The 22,653-nt window shown below is 36.1% G+C and overlaps 3 protein-coding genes across 4 annotated transcripts in view; all 3 read left to right on the forward strand.

The window, feature by feature from the left end:
* Nucleotides 1-22,653, forward strand: part of LOC106871973 (uncharacterized) — a 28,244-nt gene that overhangs the window by 5,157 nt on the left and 434 nt on the right. Inside the window, exons 1-2 of one of the 2 annotated variants that reach the window (XM_014918762.3) lie at nt 17,142-18,613; nt 20,407-22,653. The exon at nt 20,407-22,653 is cut by the window's right edge and continues 434 nt beyond it. In XM_014918762.3, coding sequence (XP_014774248.1) covers nt 21,018-21,995 — 978 coding nt within the window. In that variant the 5' untranslated portion in view covers nt 17,142-18,613; nt 20,407-21,017 and the 3' untranslated portion in view covers nt 21,996-22,653. Of the gene's footprint in view, nt 1-17,141; nt 18,614-20,406 lie in introns of those variants that run through there. The other variant, XM_089355893.1, reaches the window with a different exon arrangement.
* Nucleotides 137-2,617, forward strand: LOC106871971 (uncharacterized). The gene has a single exon (XM_089355842.1). It carries the CDS (start codon nt 375-377, stop codon nt 2,295-2,297), a length of 1,923 nt encoding a protein of 640 aa, XP_089211968.1. The 5' UTR covers nt 137-374; the 3' UTR covers nt 2,298-2,617.
* On the forward strand, nt 10,160-17,004 carry LOC128248343 (uncharacterized). Its single transcript, XM_052969369.2, has 2 exons — nt 10,160-10,434; nt 11,572-17,004. Exon 2 carries the CDS (start codon nt 12,093-12,095, stop codon nt 13,284-13,286), a length of 1,194 nt encoding a protein of 397 aa, XP_052825329.1. The 5' UTR covers nt 10,160-10,434; nt 11,572-12,092; the 3' UTR covers nt 13,287-17,004.

The following is a 22,653-nucleotide window of genomic DNA, read 5'->3' on the forward strand; positions in this document are numbered from 1 at the left end:
TCTTGTCTTGATTTTTTTGTGGTTGAACTCAAGAAATTTAATAGAAAACATTACCAACCTTAATGCATAAGATATCTGGATATATTTTGAAAATTGGATTGATTGAATACAATCATATTTGAGACGATAACATTTAATTCAAAAATTAAAATCAACAAGTATGGTATTTACCTGAAAAGTGTATGAAAAATGTTTATATGTAAGTGACAGCTGAAAAAAAATTTCAAATTACTATGTACATTGTCACAAAAAATAATCTGTGTCATAATAACATCTTAATCACAGTCTCACTTTACCTTATAAAACTATGAATTAAAGAAGGACATATATAAAGAAGAAATTAAATTTGCATTTTGTGAGGAACATATGACATTATGGAGGAGAGACTGTGTAAGAATCAGGTTTATGAGAATAAGGATTTCCCTCACCCAAATGAGAACGATGTACAGATGAAATCATATGACTGTGACATCAAAACAAATACATCCATGAATATTACGGAAACCAGTGAACACAATTCACTTAATACAAATTCAAATGTTTACCATTGTGAAGTTTGTGATGAAAATTTCACATATGATTCTTTGCTTTCACACAAATGTACTCACACAGATGAGAAACTATGCCATTGTGATATCTGTGGTAAAATTTTCTCTAGTGATGACGACTTGACTGTTCACAAATGTACACAGACAAGTAAGAAAACATTTAACTGTGATGTCTGTGGAAAAACATTTTACAAGAATTCTGATTTAACTCGTCACATACGCATTCACACAGGTGAAAAACCATTCTGCTGTCATATCTGTGGTAAATCATTTTCTCGGAATTATGAATTGACTGGTCACAAATATACTCACACAGGTGAGAAACCATACTGCTGTGATATATGTGGTAAAACATTTTCTCAGAAGTTTCAATTGAAACTTCACATACGTACACACACAGGTGAGAAACCATATCACTGTGATGTGTGTGGTAAAACATTTACTACGAATTCTGATTTAACTCGTCACATACGCACTCACACAGGTGAGAAACCATACCACTGTAATAACTGTGGCAAATCATTTTCTCGGAATTATGAACTGACTGCTCACAAATGTTTTCACACAGGTGAGAGACCACATCACTGTGCTGTCTGTGGTAAAACATTTTCAAAGAATTCTGACTTAACTCGACACATACGTATTCACACAGGTGAAAAACCTTTTCGCTGTGACATCTGTGGTAAATCATTTTCTCGAAATTACGGATTGACCGGTCACAAATGTTTTCACACAGGTGACAAATCATATCACTGTAATGTCTGTGGTAAAACATTTTCAAAGAAATCCGACTTAATTCGTCACTTATGTATTCACACAGGGGAAAAACCATTTCACTGCGATGTTTGTGGTAAAACATTTTCAAAAAATTCTGACTTAACTCGTCACATACGTATTCACACTGGGGAAAAACCATTCCGCTGTGATATCTGTGGTAAATTATATTCTCGGAATTACGAATTGACTGTTCATAAATATTCTCATACAAATATGAAGCCATATCACTGTGATATATGTGGTAAAACATTTTCTCAGAAGTTTCAGTTGAAACTTCACATACGTACACACACAGGTGAGAAACCATATCACTGTGATGTCTGTGGAAAAACATTTACTACGAATTCTGATTTAACTCGTCACATACGCACTCATACAGGTGAGAAACCATTCCACTGTGACATCTGTGACAAATCGTTTTCTCAGAATTATGAGTTGACTGTTCACAAATGTTTTCACACAGGTGAGAAACCATATCACTGTGATATATGTGGTAAAACATTTTCAAAGAATTCTGACTTAACTCGTCACATACGCATTCACACAGGTGAAAAACCATTTCACTGTGGTGTCTGTGGTAAATCTTTTTCTCGGAATTATGAATTGACTGGTCACAAATATACTCACACAGGTGAGAAACCATACTGCTGTGATATATGTGGTAAAACATTTTCTCAAAAATATCAATTAAATCTTCACATACGGACTCACACAGGTGAAAAAGAATATCAATGTGATATTTGTGGTAAAACATTTAGTAGAAATGGGGACTTGACTGTTCATAAATATACTCATACAGGTGAGAAACCATACCACTGTGATATCTGTGGTAAAACATTCTCACGGAATTCTCACTTAACTCGTCATATACCTACACACAGAGGTGAGAAACAATACCACTGTGATATCTGCGATGAATCATTTTCTCGGAAAAATGCGTTGACTGTTCACAAATCTACTCACACAAGTTAGAAACCTTACCACTGTGACGTTTGTGGCAAAACATTTTCACAAAGTTCTCACTTAACTTGTCACATATATATATATATATATATATATATATATATATATATATATAGGTGACAAACCATAACATTATGGTACCTTTGGTAAATCTTTCTTTTGTAATGGTGAGTTGTCTACTCACAAGTTTGCCCACAGTTGAGAAACCATACTAATGTGTTATCTGTAGTAAAGCATTTACCAAAACATTTCACTTAACTTGTTACGTATATACACTGGTGAAAAACCATAGCATTGTGATATTGTAATAAAACATTTTCCACAATTCATCAATTGACTTTTTACAAATGTTCTTACATGAGTGTGAATACTAACTACAGTGGTATCTGTGGTTAAAAATGTTATCAACATAGAGACTTCACTATTCACACGCATACTCGGGTAGTTGAGAGCATACTACTGATATCTATTGTAAAACATTTTAAGTAAATTCACATTTAGCCCTTCACATACATACTAATGCAGGTGAGAAACCATACCACTGTGATATCTGTGGTAAAATATTTTCAAGAATTTCTTAACTTTTTAGAAGCCATACTACTGATCATTATCATTTTTTGCTGCAGACTAACTGGAATGTTAGGGTCCAAGTCAGTTCTTATTCAATGTGGCTGATTGAAGATTACATCTCATCCTTACTTAATATTTTGACATGGCTTCTACATCAGGATACCCTTCCTAAATGTAAACCACTTGATAGTGTAATGGTTGCATTTTATGTTAGCACAAGCACTAAGACTATAGAGTGGGTTGATTTCGTGGACCTAGTGGTAGGATGGATCAGTCTATTTGCCATGCCCATAGGGGTTGGGTGGTTAATTAGAGTCCAAGACAAATCTTATTAGAGATCTTGAATTAGTTTTTTGCCCTTTACAATCTTCTCTTAAAAATAAACTGCTGTAACACCCATATGCACACACACACATATTCTTGTATATGTGTAAAGACAATATACATCAAAGAACACAGGAAGAACAAAGTTTGGCAAACATGGTGTTAGCTTAATGCTTTAATGGAAAGTGTTATGTTCCTATAATTTTGGATGTTATTTCTACATCACTAGAAATAGAGATGTAGAGAGGAATGAGAAAGAGAAATATTCTGTGAAGAGTTAATAACCAGGTGTGAATGTTCTTCTGTTCGGAGTAGAGAGTTAAGAATAGAGTGGGTGGATGTCATCATCATCATTTAACATCCGCTTTCCATGTTGGCATGGGTTGGACGGTTTCACTGAGGACTGGCAAGCCAGGAGGCTGCCCCAATCTGATCTGGCAAGGTTTCTACAGCTGGATGTCCTTCCTAATGCCAACCACTCCGAGTGTGTAGTGGGTGCTTTTTACATGCCATCGGCACGGGGGCCAGTCAGGCAGCACTGGCATCGACCACACTCGATTGGTGCTGTTACGTGCCACCAGCACAGGAGCCAGTCCAGTGGCACTGGTATCGACCACTGACATGGGTGCCAGTTAGGCGGTACTGGTATTGGCCATGACAGTGATTTTACTTGACTCAGTAGGTCAGATCCAAATATCAATGGGTATCTGTGTCTATAAAGAGGAGTTATGTGTATGTATGTTAATGTAGTGTAGGTATGGCATTGATTAGTAGGAGCTGGGTGTTTGTATAATTACTGAGTAGAGAGTGTTAAAGCATGTATGGGAGATAATGAAGTATAAGAGAAGGCAAGAACAAGATGGGTGGTGTGATTGATGTGAATGCAAGTATATAACAAAAGCACAAAAGTGTGAAACCTCTTAACAAAGAAGGTTTAAGCATAAGTACAAAATTAGAGCAGTATACTTGGATTCTGTAATGAAAAGAAAAGTAAAAGAAGTTGGGTAAAAAAAAAATACACAATAATGAGAAAAGTATTGGGTTGAGTCCAGAAGATGGTAAGATGTGTCCAAGAAACTGCTATGTTTTACACAAACCAGTTACAGGAATAAGCAGTTGCGGATTTTTCTTTTTTGAATAATTTCTAATGACATGTACACACACACAAAAAGTAATTTCACAATTCTTGGTTCATGGTTAATTTTGTAAAACAGTTTTGAGGCAAGGGAGACCTTAAAATGTTTTTGATATGTTTGAGAATGTTTGGTATGCTGTGGTTACTGTAGTTGGTGTTATTAACAATATGTGAATAAATTTAACAAAACCAAAAGTTTCAGTTTAAGTTTTCAAAATTTACTTTTGTATTGACAGCAAATGTATTTCTTTTGCAAAATCTTCAGTCTTCTTAAGGGATACTGCAAGCGGTTACATGTGCAATTTCCCAGAGAGAGTAAGATGGAATTTATGCTGTCCAATAAGTAGGGATTTGTTGAAAATATTCTAGATAATTTCTTTGGTTTTAATGCCTTGAAATAAAACGGGATATTTAGGTGAAGTTTTCCCTGACCCTGAAGTGTATATAGTAAATGACAATTCCCTTGCAGTACTTGGCATTGATTCTTGTGTAGTTTCTCAGGTGTTGTTTCCCAATGAGAAAACAGAAAACATGATTAAATGGACACATTACAAAGCTTACTTCTTCATGAATGACTTGTACAACCACAAATTTGCCTTCAAATCATGAAAGTATCTCCCTCATAAAAAAAAAACCTCCAGAAGTTTAATGTAGACTTCATTTCTCTGATTTAAACTAAGATTTTGGCACTAAACCAATCCTTTGAACAACTATATAACACCTTTCAAATAATCTCCTAGTGTACACATTCTTGCTGTTAAAGCATATATAAAACCAGCAGTGTACCACACAACAGTCTCCCATGTATCAATGATACCAAACAAAATTGCTAAAATAAACAGCATAGTTTGTGAGTCTCTTCTCCCTGTGGTTCTCTTATGTCACTCCTTAAGACCACATATTGAATTTGTTTACCAACATTAAATGTTGGTTGATTAATCCTTCAAAAATGAGACAGGCAAAGTAACTAAGCATTTTTTTTATTCTTTCAATTCTGATATTAGATAAGCTACTTAATTAGTTCAATAAAACTGCTATTGTCAATTGGTTCTATGATATTGCTGGCAAACTAATCTGAAAATTGAACCAGTTTAATATTCTTTCATATCAAATACTAAAGTCTCTGGAATTTGTTAGACAGTTGAATATGGTTAAGGATTTTGATCTTAGAATAGTTACAGATTTAGGATGTCTGTTGTACCATGATGACATACTAGGACAAAAAGGAAGATGACTTGTTATGATGGGGCTATGATAAATATCTCAGATTACCTATCCTGGATGTCTTCAAGGAGCATATATACTCCTCTCCCACATCATGAGTTTGTACAGGGACAATGTCCTGAGAATTACAAGTAATGAGAAAAAATAGAAAGGGGAAAACATGAAGGAGAGAGAAGGTCTATATTATTCTGCATTTTTGTGTTAAAATCACAGGTACAATTGAAATTGTGTCAAAGATCTATAAATTTATGTTCTGAAAGATGGTTAAATTAAAGTGAAATAACCTTAATTAAATAGCTGTGGATGTTACACTTTTATCTTTTACATGTTCCAGGCCATGCTGGGGCATTGCCATAACCCTCCCACTTTTTTGTTATTAAGTTTAAATGCTTTTCAATATTATGAAAGTAAGCATATACATGGGCAGAAGGGAATGTAGACATGATAGTTACCTAAACAGGTAGGTAGGTAGATAAGCTCAGCGCTATATCAAAAGTTATGCAAATAGATAGATATATTAATGGATATACAAATAGATTACTAAAATGAAATGAAAATCTCAGTTGGTAAATAACTCAGACTGAGCCTTTGTTGTGTTTGGACAGCAAACTGTGGTTTGTTTACCATTTTGTAAAACAAATTCTGTCTGTACATGTGCATTAAAGCTATTAATTATCATTTGTTTATTAAATATGGACAATGTTAGATGACATTAGCTAAAAAGAGAAAGAACAAGAAAGATTATTTTTCAAAAATAAGCATGCAATACATGTAGGATATGTCAGCCTCCACAATAATTTCGTTGGAACCACTTCAATAACAAATGCACAAGAAGGAATGCGCTTCCTATAAAGCATATCATATCTTTTAAATGTATTACAAGGAGGTAAATAGCAATACAATTGAAATTCATTTCAATTATGTCTAAAATCACTTTTAATTAAATGACAGGATATCAAAAGAATTTTAATAATTTTCTTGCTTGTGTTTAATATATTAAAATAATGGTTTCAAATGTGCTGGCTTACACTATGGAATTTCTGCAGGTTCTGCTAGCCACTATCAATTTAAATACAGTCAATTCTTTAGGCATTCTATGGCCTGCAAGTCAGGTAAGATTTACCTCCACAAGAAGCTTAAGTAAAAGATCCTACGCATTCACAATATTTCCTTCATCCTTAGTAGTTGGCATTGCTGAAAGAATCTCTAATTTCACCTCAAAGATATATTCTCTAGATGAAATAATAAGGGGTAGATTAGTGAAAATTTAATGTATATGAAGGATCCCTCATTCCACCTTTAGAGGAAAAATTCAATCTTTCAGTTAAGATGTCGATAAATATAGTTGCAAACTGTCCCAAATTAAATACCATTTCCTGAGGACCCACAAATATCACCAGCATCTATAATGTCATAGTTAGCTACTCTCGTTCAAACAACTACTTTTTAAACTGCATGCTCTAATGCAAATAGCTTACATATGTGGAGCCTCTACCCTTGACATTTAATTCAACTGCTGAAATCATTCTCATTGTTCAGCGAGGGTTCTATCTTTCTGAAACAGTGGTTTGTAGGGTGAACCTCACTGTTCCTGATTGTCTTTTGCAGAAAAATTTGCATGGCATATACACTCTACTGGGGCCTTTCACCTACCCTTTGCTAACTCTTAATCTTGTTTTCTAAGAGTTTTACTCCAAAATATTAAATTTCTGTTTTTTCTCATTACAATTGTACATTACTGCCTTTATACACTCTATTACATGTTTTGAGTGTGTGTTTTGTTGCTCGTTTACCTTTCAGTGTCTATTATGTATGTATGTATATATGAAGTCATAGTCAGGTTGGGTGTGGGGTCGTGCTGTTGTTGCATTCACCATTTGTCAGTATATTCCCAGGTCCTCCTGAGTGACCTGTTAAGCAGAGTCCAGTTAGTCCCCAACACTGTAAGATACTTCCTCATCTATTGTGACCATATGGCATGTGATCAACTAACATGTACTGCCAACCCAGTCAGATCATCAGTGAACAGAACACTAACTCTGAAAATCAAGCAACATGATCAAACTGTCTGAGCTGGCACTCACAAATCATACAGCAGAATGCATTCCAATTTCTGAGTAAAGTCATTGGTTGGATATGAAATTTGACTGATGGTAACCAATAATCTTGCCAAGTGTCCTTGTACCAAAAGAGTTCAGATGGATCTAAGGGCTGCAGACAAAGTCCAAGTCTCACAATTATAGAGCAAGATGGGGAGGATGAGAAACCTAAAGATCTGAACCTTTGTCCTCAGCAGCACCAAATACCCTCATCCAATGAGTCTACAAGTGCACCAGCTCATGCAAGTCTTTTTAGGACTTCAGACTCACAGTTAATGATGCTATGAATCTCACTGCTGAGATAAATGAAGCAAGTTTGAAAGAAAATGAGACAAGTTGATGTTTGGTACTATCGGTGTGAGTAAATTAAAACCACTGTTGCAAGGGAGGTATTCTATGCTGGCTGTGTTGGGTTGTTGACTGCATGTAAATGATAAACAACACTCACGAACAATTAACAGAAGCTTTATTTACTGCACATAGTGTTTTCCACATTGGTCTTTAGATGAAAAATAAAAACAACAATTTATACACACAGGGAGAGACAAACTCTGGTGGTTACAACAAAATAGCTGGTATGTATAAATTTATGATCAAGCCATCACAGCTGGAGAAATACAGTGCTAAATTCATGATGGCATATCTGTACCTTGAACCTACTTGACTGGAGAATAGAAACATGAGTATGAAGTTGTTAAAACAACTGTCTTGGTATTCTGTATCTGCAAATGACTGGAAAAGGAACTGAGAATGGAGTTGTCACCACAACAGCCTCAACATTGTGAAGTTAATGCAAAAAATTTGCCTTTCTGTAAGCTTCATTAGAAGATTCTAGAAAGGACTTGCATGATGGCTTGATCCTAATTGGTCAGTTAATTGGTTGATATGTGAAATGACTGTGACTAAACTGTGATGCTTACTTGGATATTCAGTGATTTGGTTTAAAATCTGCTACACCACTTTTCTTCTTCAAAAATACTCAACAAATGTGAAAGTATATTGGAATCAACATAATTTGTTTAATGCTGGATTAATCATAATTTGGTAAAATGTGTTTGCTGATATGTCAGTAGAAAATAACATCATGGAGTGTATGAGAGAGAGAAAAAAGACAAAGCAAGATAGCTTTTTGCAATGTTAAAAGATATCCAACTGGATTAGTTTTTCAGTAGTTGAACTCTTCAATAATAAAACCACATTTTGATTAAAAAGATACATTAAAATTAGGGGTTTTGAGAATGTCCTAGACAGTGTAGACTTCAATAATTGCTCTCTTTTAGTAAAAGTTTCATACTCTAAACTAATTATTAAGCATCTTTATCTGTGCTTTTGAAATTGTCACAACTCCAATTTACAGCACACAAAGAACAAGTACTGACTTCCAAACTATATTCATAGGCGGTATGAGTGTTTCTATTATCAGAAGGTCATGTAGGACGAGATATACTTTACGTTGAAGTTGTACAAATGAAAGCGCGTCTAGCAAGAGAGACCATTTTCATTTTATGGATTATTTCTTGTTAAGTGTCATGATTCGTTTTGTCTTTAAGTAAATGAGTAGGAATTATATTAATTTCGGTAATTTTTCAGATTAACACCCGCACGATTACCTAACCCTAACCCTAATCCTACCCCTAACCCTAACACTAAACCCTAACCCTGACCTAAAATCCTAACCCTAACACACTAGTGAAAATCGTGCGGGTGTTTATCTGAAAAATTACCTTAATTTCTTCTGTATGTTCTTTTCGTAATTTTTCGTTTATTCCGCATTTGTATTTTACTCTCACATTTTCGCACATTGAAATCGTTTTTAACTGCAAGTCGGAGAGAGATGAAATATCTCCTAATTGGGATGAATAAATTAATATCAGTAATATTCTTTTCTACTGAAGGCACAAGGCCGAAGAGTCGATTAGATCGGCTGCATTATGCAACTGGTACTTCATTTATCGACCCCGAAAGGATGAAAGGCAAAGTCGACCTCGGCGGAATTTGAGCTCAGAACACAAAGACAGACGAAATATCGCAAAACATTTCGCCCGGCGTGCTAACATTTCTGTCAACTCGATGCCTTATATCAGAGTAATATTATTTTGTTTGATGTGTATCAAAATACGGTCAAACTAAAGGGTTTGACCCGGTGGGAAATAAAAAAATAAAATATTCTAATAGGTGTTAAAAACTTCCTGCGAACGAATATGAAGAAAAAAATGTGCGCTCGCGAACGGGTGGGTGGGGAGGAGCCTCGGAACATTCACATCCTGAATGTTCCAAGACACCTCACTGGAGCCAAGAAACAAAAGAAAAATAGTGTAATAGATGTAAAACAACTTCCTCTGAAAGAATATCAAGAACACACACACACACACACACACACACACACACACACACACACATATATATATATATATATATATACATACATATATATATATGTGTGTGACGATGTGAATGTTCCGAGCCCTCTCCCCACCTCACCCCCCCCCCCCCGTTCGCGAGCGCGCATTTTTTTACTTCATATTCGTTCACAGCAAGTTGTTTTACACTTATTAGAATATTTTATTTTTTTATTTCCCACCGGGTCAAACCCTTTATTTAGTCTGACCCAAAATACTATGTTGACAATATAGTTATTTCCCTTGATTGTTTCCCTATTTCTCTTCACTTCCTGCTGCAAGAAATAGATTCGTTATTCTTTATTATGTGGACCTGGAAATGGAAATTAATATCTGCTGTAAAAGTTCTTTTGAAGTTATGATTGTTCCCTCTACCTCAGCTTCTCATTATTTGTGTATGTATTACATATTCTTCATTGGATTTATATGAATACGTATTATTAATATAAGGTGGTAAACACCAGTTTACATACATGCGTTTGTTTTGTTCTCTATAGTAAAGTAAAAGAAAGAGAAGAAAGTGTATCATTTACGAAAGTAAAATATTTTTGTTTAAAGTAAAGATGATTTTGTTACTTTTTTTCCACTCCATTCCTAATTTTCCGAATTCCAAGCTAAAGCCCGAATTCCCACATTATCGCTTGACCTGCTAGAAATAACAACTAGATCGCATCCTCATTAAAAAAGTGAAATACGTTTCATTATATAGTCGGCAAACATTTGATCGCCATATAGTCTTGGTTTGATACAGTATACCTAAAAAGGACGGCTGAAATGACTTTAATTCCTTTGATGCTTAGGTTGTGCGAGCAGAAGTGACCAAGTGCTAAAAAAAAGAATGAAACATTGGACAAAATAATTTTCATGCGATCTTTGTATTCAAAGTATACCACTTACAGTTTTGTTACTGAAAGTGTCACATCCCGGAGATAATGATCCAAAACAATCGTTGACTCGATTGCAGAATAGATTCGACATTTCATATAACGCTTCGAGGATTTTATCATTTATTTTTTTACCACGCGGCTATGCAAACATTTAAAAAAAGTTTATGATTTTTTTTTTCACACAATCACCCCTGCCCTCTCCTCCTCACCCAATCCAGACCGATTTGGGGCGATTTCTTTTTTGCCTTATGCACTTTAAAACGATTGGCGAAGCCATTTCGGAAAATATTTTAGATGAAAACGTATACCAAATATACCATCATATCACGTGCAATAAAGAAGGACTGTTTGTTTTAGTTTCATCGAGTTAAAACGAAGGATTACCGGAAACGATTCTAATATTCCAAATATTAATTTTAAAAATGTGTACACCTTGAGAATTTTTAATGAAATTATATAAGGTGACCTACGTGATTGTCTGGTTGATAATCTATAATATCCACACTGTATCTTTTCTCTGTAGATATTTTCTCTCTCTTGCTTTTTGTCTATCTTTCAATATTTCTGATTTAGTATCGTCTCTCTAACACACTTTGCGTTGACTTATAATAGCCTTTTATATATTATGCTGTCCCTATGTTTCAGGATATCTGGTAATATTGATGTGACAATTTCCCCACAGAAGACACATCAGCAGATCAATGAAGTATCTGGAAAACTAAAGAATGACTTCATGAGGATAACATGATAGAGGTCTTCTAACTTGAAATTGACTGGAAGTGTATGTTCTGGCTTGATTATGTATGGTTGAACTCAAGAAATTTAATAGAAAGCATCACCAGCCTTATGTGTAATGTCTAAGGTATCTGGGTGTACTTTGAGAACTGGATCAAATTCCATCATGTGTGACAGGATTGGATTTAATTTAAAAATTATAATTAAGGAGAATGACTTTTATCTGAAAAGAGTATATGAGATATAACTATAAAAAATATTCCAAATCTTAATTTATATTAATCCCTAAAAATAATGTGTATCTTCATAAATTCCTGCCCAGTAATCTAACCTCTTAATCGCAGTATCACTTTGCTTTATAAAACATTGAATTTAAAAAAAAAAAAAAAAGAAAAATATAAAGAAGGAATTCTGTTTGTATTCTGTGAGGAATGAATGACATTATGGAAGAGAGACTGAGTGAGAGTGAGGAAATACAATATGAGAATAATGATTTTCCTCAACCAGATAAAAAAGGTATGCAGATGAAATCATATGGCTGTGACATCAGTGCAAACCCCTTCATGAATATTAAGGACACCAGTGAACACAATTTACTTGATACAAAATCAAATGTTTACCACTGTAAATTTTGTGATAAAGATTTTACTACATGTAGTTCTTTGCTATCACACAAATGTATTCACACAGATGAGAAAACATTTCTCTGTGATATCTGTGGTAAAATTTTCTCTTGTAAGGATGACTTGACTGTTCACAAATGTACACAGACAAGTAAGAAAACATTCAACTGTGATGTCTGTGGGAAAATGTTTTATAAGAATTATGATTTAACTCGTCATGTACGTATTCACACAGGTGAAAAACCATTCCGCTGTGATATCTGTGGTAAAACATTTTGCCAGCAGTCTCAATTAAATGTTCACATACGTACTCACACAGGTGAGAAACCATATCATTGTGATATCTGTGGTAAAACATTCTCTACAAATACTTTAATTCGTCACATACGTACTCACACAGGTGAGAAACCATACCACTGTGATAACTGTGGCAAATCATTTTCTCGAAATTATAAATTGATGAGTCACAAATGTACTCAGGCTAATGAGAAGCTACACTCCTGTGATGTCTGTGGTAAAACATTCTCTCAGAATTCTGTCTTAGTTCATCACATGCGTATTCACACAGGTGAGAAACCTTACCACTGTGATATCTGTGGCAAAAAATTTTCTGCAAGTTCTCACTTAACTCGTCATGTACGTACTCACACAGGTGAGAAACCCTACCACTGTGATATCTGTGGCAAAGCATTCTTTTGTAATAGTGAATTGACTATACACATATTTAGTCATACAGGTGAGAAACCACATAATTGTGTTATCTGTAGTAAAACATTTACTACAAAATTTCACTTAACTCGTCACACACGAACTCACACAGGTGAAAAACCATACCATTGTGATATATGTGATAAATCATTTTCCACAAATTATCAGTTAACTGTTCACAAATGTTCTTACATGAGTGCGAATGCATACTACTGTGGTATCTGTGGTAAAACATTTTACCGACATGGAGATTTCACTATTCACAAGCGTACTCATACAGGTGAAAGTATATAACTGATATCTGTGCTGAAACATTCCAAGGAAATTCCCACTTGATTTATCGTGTATGTACTTCTACAAGCGCAAAATTATATCACTGATATCTGTAGTAAATCATTTTCTCAGGATTATGATCAGACTATTCACAGTTGTACTCCCACAAGTTAGAACCCATACTACTGATCCACATTACCATAGTTAATTTGTCTACTGAATGTGTTGCTAGGATCCAAGTCAGTTCTAATTTGTTATGGCTGCCCTTACTACTTAATGTTTTGACGCAATTTCTACAGCAGGATCCTCTTCCTAACTGTAAACCAATTTACAGAGTGTACTGGGTTCATTTTGTCATGGCTCCAGCTCTAGAAAGATTGTCATGTCCTTGACATGACAGCCTCTCACTCTTTGTGCTTGTTTGTCAGCCACTTTATGGACTTGTCTTCCACTCATAAGAGTTCTCACTTAACTACATTGTTTCTGTTTGTTAAGCACAACGTAGAAGAGATGGCAGTTGTAGAAGATGGACTTTGGTCAGACAGACGAAGACACAATATTATGAAACGGAAACAATGATTGTGGTGACAGTATGAAAGAGGAGGGAGAAATGGAAAATGTATGAGGAGAAGTACTGGAAGAGACAAAGTAATGGCAAGAATGTGATGGATGTCAAGTGGAGTAGTAATTAGTCATACAGAAGGCTAGTGTTAGCTTCTGAGAGAGTATGCAAAGTGATGAGTAATTGAGATGATGATAGAGTGTGATGGATGTTAATAAAAGAGTGAACTGATGGAGAGGGAGTATGATTAGTTATGTGGGAGGGTAAATGGAGAGGTCTGTTGGATAACAACAGATCCAATGCAAATCTTCATTACTCAGGAACTATGATGAGAGAAAGAAAGGAGTAGTTTTGTATGGTCGTTGGTGAGAAAAGAGATCTCATGTCTTTCTTCATCAGAAAACTGTTATAGGTGAGGAGTGAAAGAAAGATGAGAGGATATTGAATAGGGATGAGAGACAGCAGGAGATCAGTATGGACAAAATGGGCAAAAGATTGAGATATTGATATATTCCAGTCTCCCACCATTACTCCCATTTTAATGTACATTTTTCTATGCTTACATAGATGGTTAGGTCTTCTCAAGCATCATGTATTACTAATCAACATAGTCTTTTATTTTCTCTATGAGCTGTAACATCTTAATATGAGTTTTCCTTTCTTCACTCTAAGTCTTCCTTAATCTCTCTCTCTTTTACAGATTCCTTTCACATTGTACACAGTGCAGACTGTAAATATAGTAAAGTTACTGGGTTTTAGAGTGCAATAGTCCTACATAAGTGATACATAGGAGAGAATTCTTTAGTTTTGTGTGAGTGTGAGACTTTGTGTTTCTGTTGTTTGACATTTACATTTGACATTTTCCCAATGGTTTGAAATTTATCTTTAAATATAGATAAAAGCTCTAGCTTATTTTTGTAAACTTTGTTCCACGATGCTTATTATAAAAGCATCTATATTATACTAGACTGGAAAATGCAAGCAAAGGATAATAATATTAACTATTTAATAAATCTGGATTAATACAGGACAAGAAGTAAGTTTAGAATAAAAGAAAAGAGTTTTAAATTTGAATGAGTTGCCAATTGAATAAAACATTCAAATAAGCCAAGCCATTCAATACTGATCAACCATCTTTCACCTAAGAAGTAAGCTTAAAATACAGCAACTAAATATAAAATTTGATAAAAATAATCTGATGCTTCATCATAAATTCCCATGTATCAAAAATGAATATTTTCAAATCATCATCATCATCATCATCGTTTAACGTCCGCTTTCCATGCTAGCATGGGTTGGACGATTTGACTGAGGACTGGCAAGCCAGAAGGCTGCACCAGGCTCCAATCTGATCTGGCATAGTTTCTACAGCTGGATGCCCTTCCTAACACCAACCACTCCAAGAGTGTAGTGGGTGTTTTTATGTGCCACCGGCATGAGGGCCAGTCACAGTACTGGCAACGGCCACACTCAAAAGGGTGTTTTTTACGAATGAGATTAAAAATTATATAAACATATGAGGGTGAATTAATAAAATTATATGTGATAAATAAAATAAAATAATGTTCCGAGTTAATTTTAATTGGTTAACCCGCTGGGTTTTTTTCCTTTTGGGTTGCTTTTTCCTTCCTTTTTGTTTTGACCGACTATGCTAGCATGGCCCCATACATTCTCAACTTTCTTTCTACTGACATCCATCTTTTCCCGAACGTACTTTGCGACAAGTTCCTCTTCTCCAGACACATTTTACTTACCAGATGGAAGTTGAAATATTCAATCAGCCCGCGTCTGGAGATGAACTGGCCTGTCGCAATCCCTTTCACTTGAGTCCTCCATACCATCTCTTTCAGTATGGCTACTACGCAGAGAAATGATGCCTTCTTTCCCCTGTCGAATGAAGAAGGTGGTATGATCTTTATCATGAACTCAGTCGAGAGCCGTACTCTTTCCACATCCAATATAGGTTATCAACTCCCTCAACTCCTCATAGTGTACGAAGGCATGCGTGACTGTTTCACTTGCACGCCTGCACCTCGGGCACGTAGAGGTGTCAAAATCATGTCTAGACAACCTCTCTCGAACCGGTAAGGCTGATCGGTAGCACAACCAGGCCAAGGATTTCTGTTATCCTGATACCTCGGCCCGAAAGTTCTGAAAAGGCTGGTCAGCTGCTCCTCATCAAAGCCTAGAGTTTCCCGCAGGACATCATTGGACTTATGCTCTACCAACCCATAAAAGTCCGCAGTGGTAACCCTGCTGCCGGCGTTGCTCATCCGGGAAAAAAGAGTGAGTGCTTGTCTGCACTCTCTCTGCCATTCTCCCATCCTAGGTCTTCACTTGATCCATGCATCTACATCCATAAGGGACTTCAATTGCAGAAAGAGTTGCTTGGCCAGCAGTGACCACACCTGTTCACCATCCAGGTAGCACCGGAGATGCCTCAGCTTCAGCATGTACTTGCACATCATCAGCTAGGGCATCCCCAGCCCACCCTTTAACGGTTTTTGGCAGCAGATGGAGCACCTCACAAGTGGCGTTTTCCCTCTTCACAAAAAGTGGAAAAGGATCCGTTCCAACTGATTAAACCACAAACCGGGGCAAGGCACGATGGTTAGGCGGTAGGTTATCACTGATGCTATAAACACCTGTGCAACCTCAGCCCTTCCCTTTAGGATAACGTCCTCCCAGGCTAAGTCTGGGCTCGGGCCGTTATCTTGCTCGCCACCTTGCTCCAGTTCTTCTCCACCTGGAGATCTGGTCCAAACCAGATCCTGAGCATTTTAACCGGGCCTTCTGTCCAGCATCCGACGACGCTGTTGGGAGGCATTGACTTTCCCCACCAGGTGCCGAGTTGCAAACCGACTGATTTCTCCTGGTTAATTTTAGCTCCTGCCATCACTTCGTATCCTTTGATGGCGTCTTCTACACAAAGTAGCTGCCCTTCATCAGACACGATGATGGTGACATCCGCATGTGCCGTCGCATTTCTCCCATAACACAGATCACGCGGGTCTGCCTCCATATTTTTAAGGGTGTATCCTTTAAACTAGTTTTATGTTTGATTATATCGTCATTTCTTTTCCATTCTAACAAAACTGTCTGATGAACGGGAACATGAAAATCTGAGTAACAGTTTTTGTAAAATTTCTGCTGCTTTTAATAAAGCATATTACTCTACCTCTGGTATTTTAGTGCTCTTTTTTCCAACTTGTTTCACATTCATGTGCTTACTCCGGTATGTATGTATGTATGTATGTGCGTGTATGTATGTATGTATGTAATGTAATGTATGTATGTATAAAGCGAGATTTCTATATATCTTAAATTTGCGGAAAAATTTGTGGTGAGAGCAGTTCAGCTTAAAGGTGAAGCATCAGTTTTGGTGTGCAAGAGAGACGATTGTGCTGGTATGGTCATGTGGCGAGAATGGATGAGGATAGCTGTGTAAAAAAGTGCCACACCCTAGCGGTTGAGGGAACCTGTGGAAGAGGCAGGCCCAGGAAGACCTGGGATGAGGTGGTGAAGCATGACCTCCGAACATTAGGCCTCACCGAGGCAATAATTTGTGACTGAGACCTTTGGAAATATGCTGTGCGTGAGAAGACCCGGCAAGCCAAGTGAGACCAAAATCCAAGGCCTCTGCCAGGGATGTAGCCAGCCCCCTTACGCGTAACATTCCTTCATTGGACACTAAACTCCGCTTACGAAGACCTGTTGAGGCAAGTGAAATTGAAATTGAAATCGAACTAAATCTGTAGACTAGCACCCATGCCAACGTCTCTTCATTGAACACTAAACTCAGCTTGCGAAGACCTGTTGGGGCAAGCGAAAGCAAAATCGTGATGGTACCCGTACCAGTAGATCACTAAGAGCACCGTCCAAGCATGATCGTTGCCAGAGAACCAGCTGTCTGGCTTCCGTGCCGGTGGCACGTAAATCGCACCATTTGAGCGTGATTGTTACCAATGTCACCTTCCTGGCACTTGGGTATGTGAAAAGACATTCAAGCAAGTTCGTTGCCAGTATTGGACTGGCTCCTGTGGAGGTGGCACATAAAATACACCATTTCGAGCATGGCCGTTGCCAGTACCTCCTGACTGGCCTTTGTGCCGGTGGCACGTAAAAGCACCCACTACACTCTCGGAGTGGTTGGCGTTAGGAAGGGCATCCAGCTGTAGAAACTCTGCCAAATCAGATTGGAGCCTGGTGTAGCCATCTGGTTCACCAGTCCTCAGTCAAATTGTCCAACCCATGCTACCATGGAAAGCGGACGTTAAACGATGATGATGATGATGTGAGAGCACTGCGACGCGTAATCATGGGGGTGTGAGTTCGAGTCTCATAGCTAGCCGCCAACACTTTTTTCTGCAAATTAGGGGTAGTTTATCCTGTTCAGGCTATATTATTAACATTATCCTACGTTTGATAATTTTAAAAAATCACTTCTTTAACTTTCTAAGACACCTCGACGCTTCTAAAGCAAACTTCGTTTGTTTGTTTACTTTCATCGTAATTTGTGTGTGTGTGTGTATATATATATATTTTGCTTCTTCTTAAGAATATATATGTTCTTATAATATGCACAAAAGGTTATTTGTATACGAGAGGCTCCTTATTATCTTTATGAACTATCTTTCGAATTTATTTCGACGTAGAGCATTATCTTGAAGCTTCACTTATTCGTTTCGGTAATTCAGAGGAGCATTGTACTTTTTTGCAAACCCCATTGTCGTTGGTCCCAATTTTAATAACACCGTTTTCTTCCTCTTATCCCACATTTCTTTATGTAAGCATCATTTATATATATTTTTACATATTTCTTATCGAGAAAATTTCTCTTTTAAATTTATTATTCTACTTCATCTGCATAATTCCTTCTCCTTGCAATAACCTGTTTTCTTTCGTCTTTATTTTTGCTTGTTTTCGTTTTCTCTGATTTTTCTCTTCATTTAAACTCCAGTTAATATTGTTTTCAAGGAGTAACGGCATTCTTTCGATATAGATATTTTGAGTATATTTTTGTTCTATTTCTTTAACCATGTTTTTTACTCTTGTTTTTATTCTGTAGTCCTCTCGAGGACTGATAGGCAGAAGTGTTGACTAAGAGAAAGAAGTTTAGATGTTTTACGAAATAGCGGCTAGACCCTACTTATTCTCATTACATGTGATTTGCCTAAAGTAAACCTAATCGGTTAATGTTTACGTCTTCGGATGACATTTTATTGTACAAACACCTTAAATATGAACAGTGATTCCTGTTCCTTATAGCGAAACCCATCAGTCTTAGAATCTTGGACAACTTTGTGGCGGATGCAATTCAATACCTCCAAATTTGTATTCGCGACTTTTCGTGTTGTAAAGTTTCTTGGTTTTATAATACAAACTTTCTTTTAAAGTGATCTAAATTTAAACCTTCCATCAAACTTTCGTTTTAATTCATGTTACAAACATCAGCTTAATACTGACAGTTATTTTACTAAATTCTTCATTATTTTAAAAATTAATCGAAACAATGGCAGTGCATTTCAAGAGACATTTGGTAAAGAGAGTTAATATTATTTTAAACAGCATAAATCCCAATGAAGTATTTGATTAAAGGAAGTCAGGCATTTACTATGTAAAAGGTAACTATGAGGATAATAGTAGTGATAATGATTGTCTATCTCCTTTCAAATGACCGGCTCATAAGTCATATGTGATTGGAGGACTGGAAGAAGACATTCGGACGGAGTCAAAGTCTTGTAGACAAGAATTATGTTATTAAAGAACAGTTTATATTCTTTGTTGGTCATCAATGTAAGTTACGGTAAATTTTCAGATTAACACCCGCACGATTTTCACTAGGGTGTTAGGGTTAGGGTTTAGGGTTACGGTTAGGGTTAGGGAATTCCGTCCCTAACCCTAATCCTAACAAATATGTTGGTACTTCTTTCCTATGAAATCCTTGTAATAACGTTACTACAATAGTTTTCACGATTGTAAATGTTTGAGAAAAGAAAGGAATTGTAGGTGTGTCCTCCTCATCATCATTTAACATCTGTTTTCCATGCTGGCATGGGTTAGATGGTAAGCTAGAGAGCTGTGCCTGGCTCCAGTCTGTTTGGCTTGCTTTCAACAGCTGGATGCCCTCCTCAGCACCAACCACTCTACAGTGCATTGGGTGTCCTTCCTGTGTCACCAGCATGGGTGCTGATTTACATATCACTGGCACTGGTCATGACCACGATTTCACTTCGCTTGAAGTGTGTTCTCAAGCACAGCAAATTGCCAGAAGCCTCTGTTACTTGTCATTGCCTCTGTGAAACTCAACAATCAAAGGTCATATTTCACCACTTCATCCCATGTCTTCTTAGGTCTACCTCTTCTGCAGGCTCCCTCCACAATTAGAGATCGGCACTTCTTTATCCAGCTATCCTTGTCCATACACATTACACAGCTGTCTGAAAACTACAATAGAGTTGGCAGTTGTCTTATCTCTGGAAATATGTTCTGATTCTTTTTATTATAATTTTCAGTTCCAATAAAACTCGTGTTAACACTTCATTGTCCTTTATGTCTTATGTTGTCTTTTTATTTCAGGTTATCTGATGGTTTTAAGGTAAAAAGTTTTCACTAAAGATGATCAACATATGAAGTTTGAAGATTAAAATTAACTTCATTAAGCTATGTCAGCCTGTTAATACAAAATCCTTGGAATTGAGATTATTTACTGTAATACCAAAACCAACAACAGAAGGAAGGCTGTAGTAACAGTATCAACAACATATGTAGTACTTCAGCATGACTGCAGTCCTTTTGTTACAACTACTGCTACAGTAAAATATTAATTAGACTGAAGATATAAAGACTAAAAACTTCATCAAGCTGATGTCAGCCTGTTTCTGAAACTCTTAGTTGAATGGATGTGAACTATTACCTTGGAATTGAGATTGTTTGCAAAAATTCCTACATAAATGTTTACAGGAAAATTTTCTTTATAAATTAATTTAGAAAGCTATACTGTGAACTTTTTATAATTTTATACTTTAAGAATTTCATATCTGGATTTATCTTGTTAATTGGAACGACTTTAATGATATTTTAGTTGTTGGCTGTCACAAGATAAACTAATAAATCCCTTTGAAATGTTTTTTAACAGTTAAGACTTTACAAAGAATATCACACAGAAAATTAGATAAAAAGTAAAAGTTATGAATAAAAAAGCAGAACCCCAAAATATTGATTCATCAGAAGAGAAATCACATTCTTGTGATATATGCAGAAAGTTATTCACAACAAAAAAGAATTTAATTCAACATAAATTAATCCATTCATTCTCTAATCTTCATCAGTGTGAAGTTTGTGGCAAAAGATTCACTGCAAACAATTTATTTTCTCGCCATAAATGTAGTCATCCAGGAAAAAAACTGCACCACTGTGATATCTGTGATGAAAATTTTTCTTCAAGTGGCAGTTTATCTTCCCACAAGCGAATTCACACAGGAGAGAAACCATACCACTGTGATATCTGTGATAAAAATTTCTCTCAGAAAGGTAATTTATCTACCCACAAGCGTATCCACACAGGGGAGAAACCATATCTTTGTGTAGTTTGTAACAAAGCCTTCTCTGATAGTCGTAGTTTATTTATCCACAAACGTATTCACACTGGAGAAAAACCATATCACTGTGAGATCTGTACTAAATCATTTTCTACAAGGGGTCATTTAACTTGTCACATACGTATTCACTCGGGAGAGAAACCATACCACTGTGATATCTGTGGTAAAATGTTTTCTGGAAGTGGTGACTTGTCTTCCCACAAACGTATTCACACAGGGGAAAGACCCTATCACTGTGACCTGTGTGGTGAAACGTTTTCTAGAAATCGTAATTTAACTTATCACAAACGTATCCACACTGGGGAGAAACCATACCAATGTGATATATGTAATGAAGCATTTTCTACAAGGGGTCATTTGTCTTGCCACATACGTATTCATACAGGAGAAAGACCATATCACTGTGATACCTGTGGCAAGACTTTCTCTCAAAGTGGTCATTTCTCTCGACACAAACGTATTCACACTGGTGAAAGACCATACCAGTGTGATATCTGTAATGAAAAATTTTCCAGAAGTGATAATTTAACTCAGCATAAACATATCCACACAGGAGAGAAATCATAGTTGTATATTTGTAGTATAACATTCTTTTCAAGTAACAATATATATATATAATAAATGAATTTTTTTATGAATATCAGTGTTATGAATTTTAGCATGCAAGTATCATCATTATTTTAATGTCCATTATTCAATGGTATGCATCTAGAGCAATTGATGTTTCAATCCTATTAGCCCACCAGTATACCTTGACATCCTTTTCATTCCATTTTAATTTTACCTACTTCCAAGATGACAATGAGATATTGTGGAATTTTAATTAGCACTCTGGTTATTGCTTTGTTAATATTTAGTCTTTAGACTAAATTATTCCAGGTTTTGAATTTTTTTTTTTTTTTTGTAGCATTTTTGACACATTTTGTTATTGCTGCTTCCAAAAGCAACAGTTTTGAATTAATTCTTGTATTATAGAATCAAGAACTATGATGAGCAGAAGGGGAATAAGGAAAGAAATGCTGTGGGCACCTAACTACATGAATAATTTACTGCTAATCTTAACTTTGCCTTATAGCATCTTCATACTTGGGTTAAATGGCTTTTGAAGGTCACTCATCTACATCTTATTTTTGCAGCACACACCAAACTATATTGTGTGTGATCCTATCAAAAAGTATTCTGATTGATAAATGCTAGATGGTTTATTCTTAACTAAAACCTCTTG

The sequence above is a fragment of the Octopus bimaculoides genome, chromosome 7, assembly GCF_046866305.1.
Source record: "Octopus bimaculoides isolate indiv1 chromosome 7, ASM4686630v1, whole genome shotgun sequence".
Classification (NCBI taxonomy): Eukaryota; Metazoa; Mollusca; class Cephalopoda; order Octopoda; family Octopodidae; genus Octopus; species Octopus bimaculoides.

Coding starts and splice junctions, on each gene's coding strand:
- LOC106871971 (XM_089355842.1), top strand. CDS start 375: ATGGAGGAGAGACTGTGTAAGAATCAGGTTTATGAGAATAAGGATTTC.
- LOC128248343 (XM_052969369.2), top strand. CDS start 12,093: ATGAATGACATTATGGAAGAGAGACTGAGTGAGAGTGAGGAAATACAA.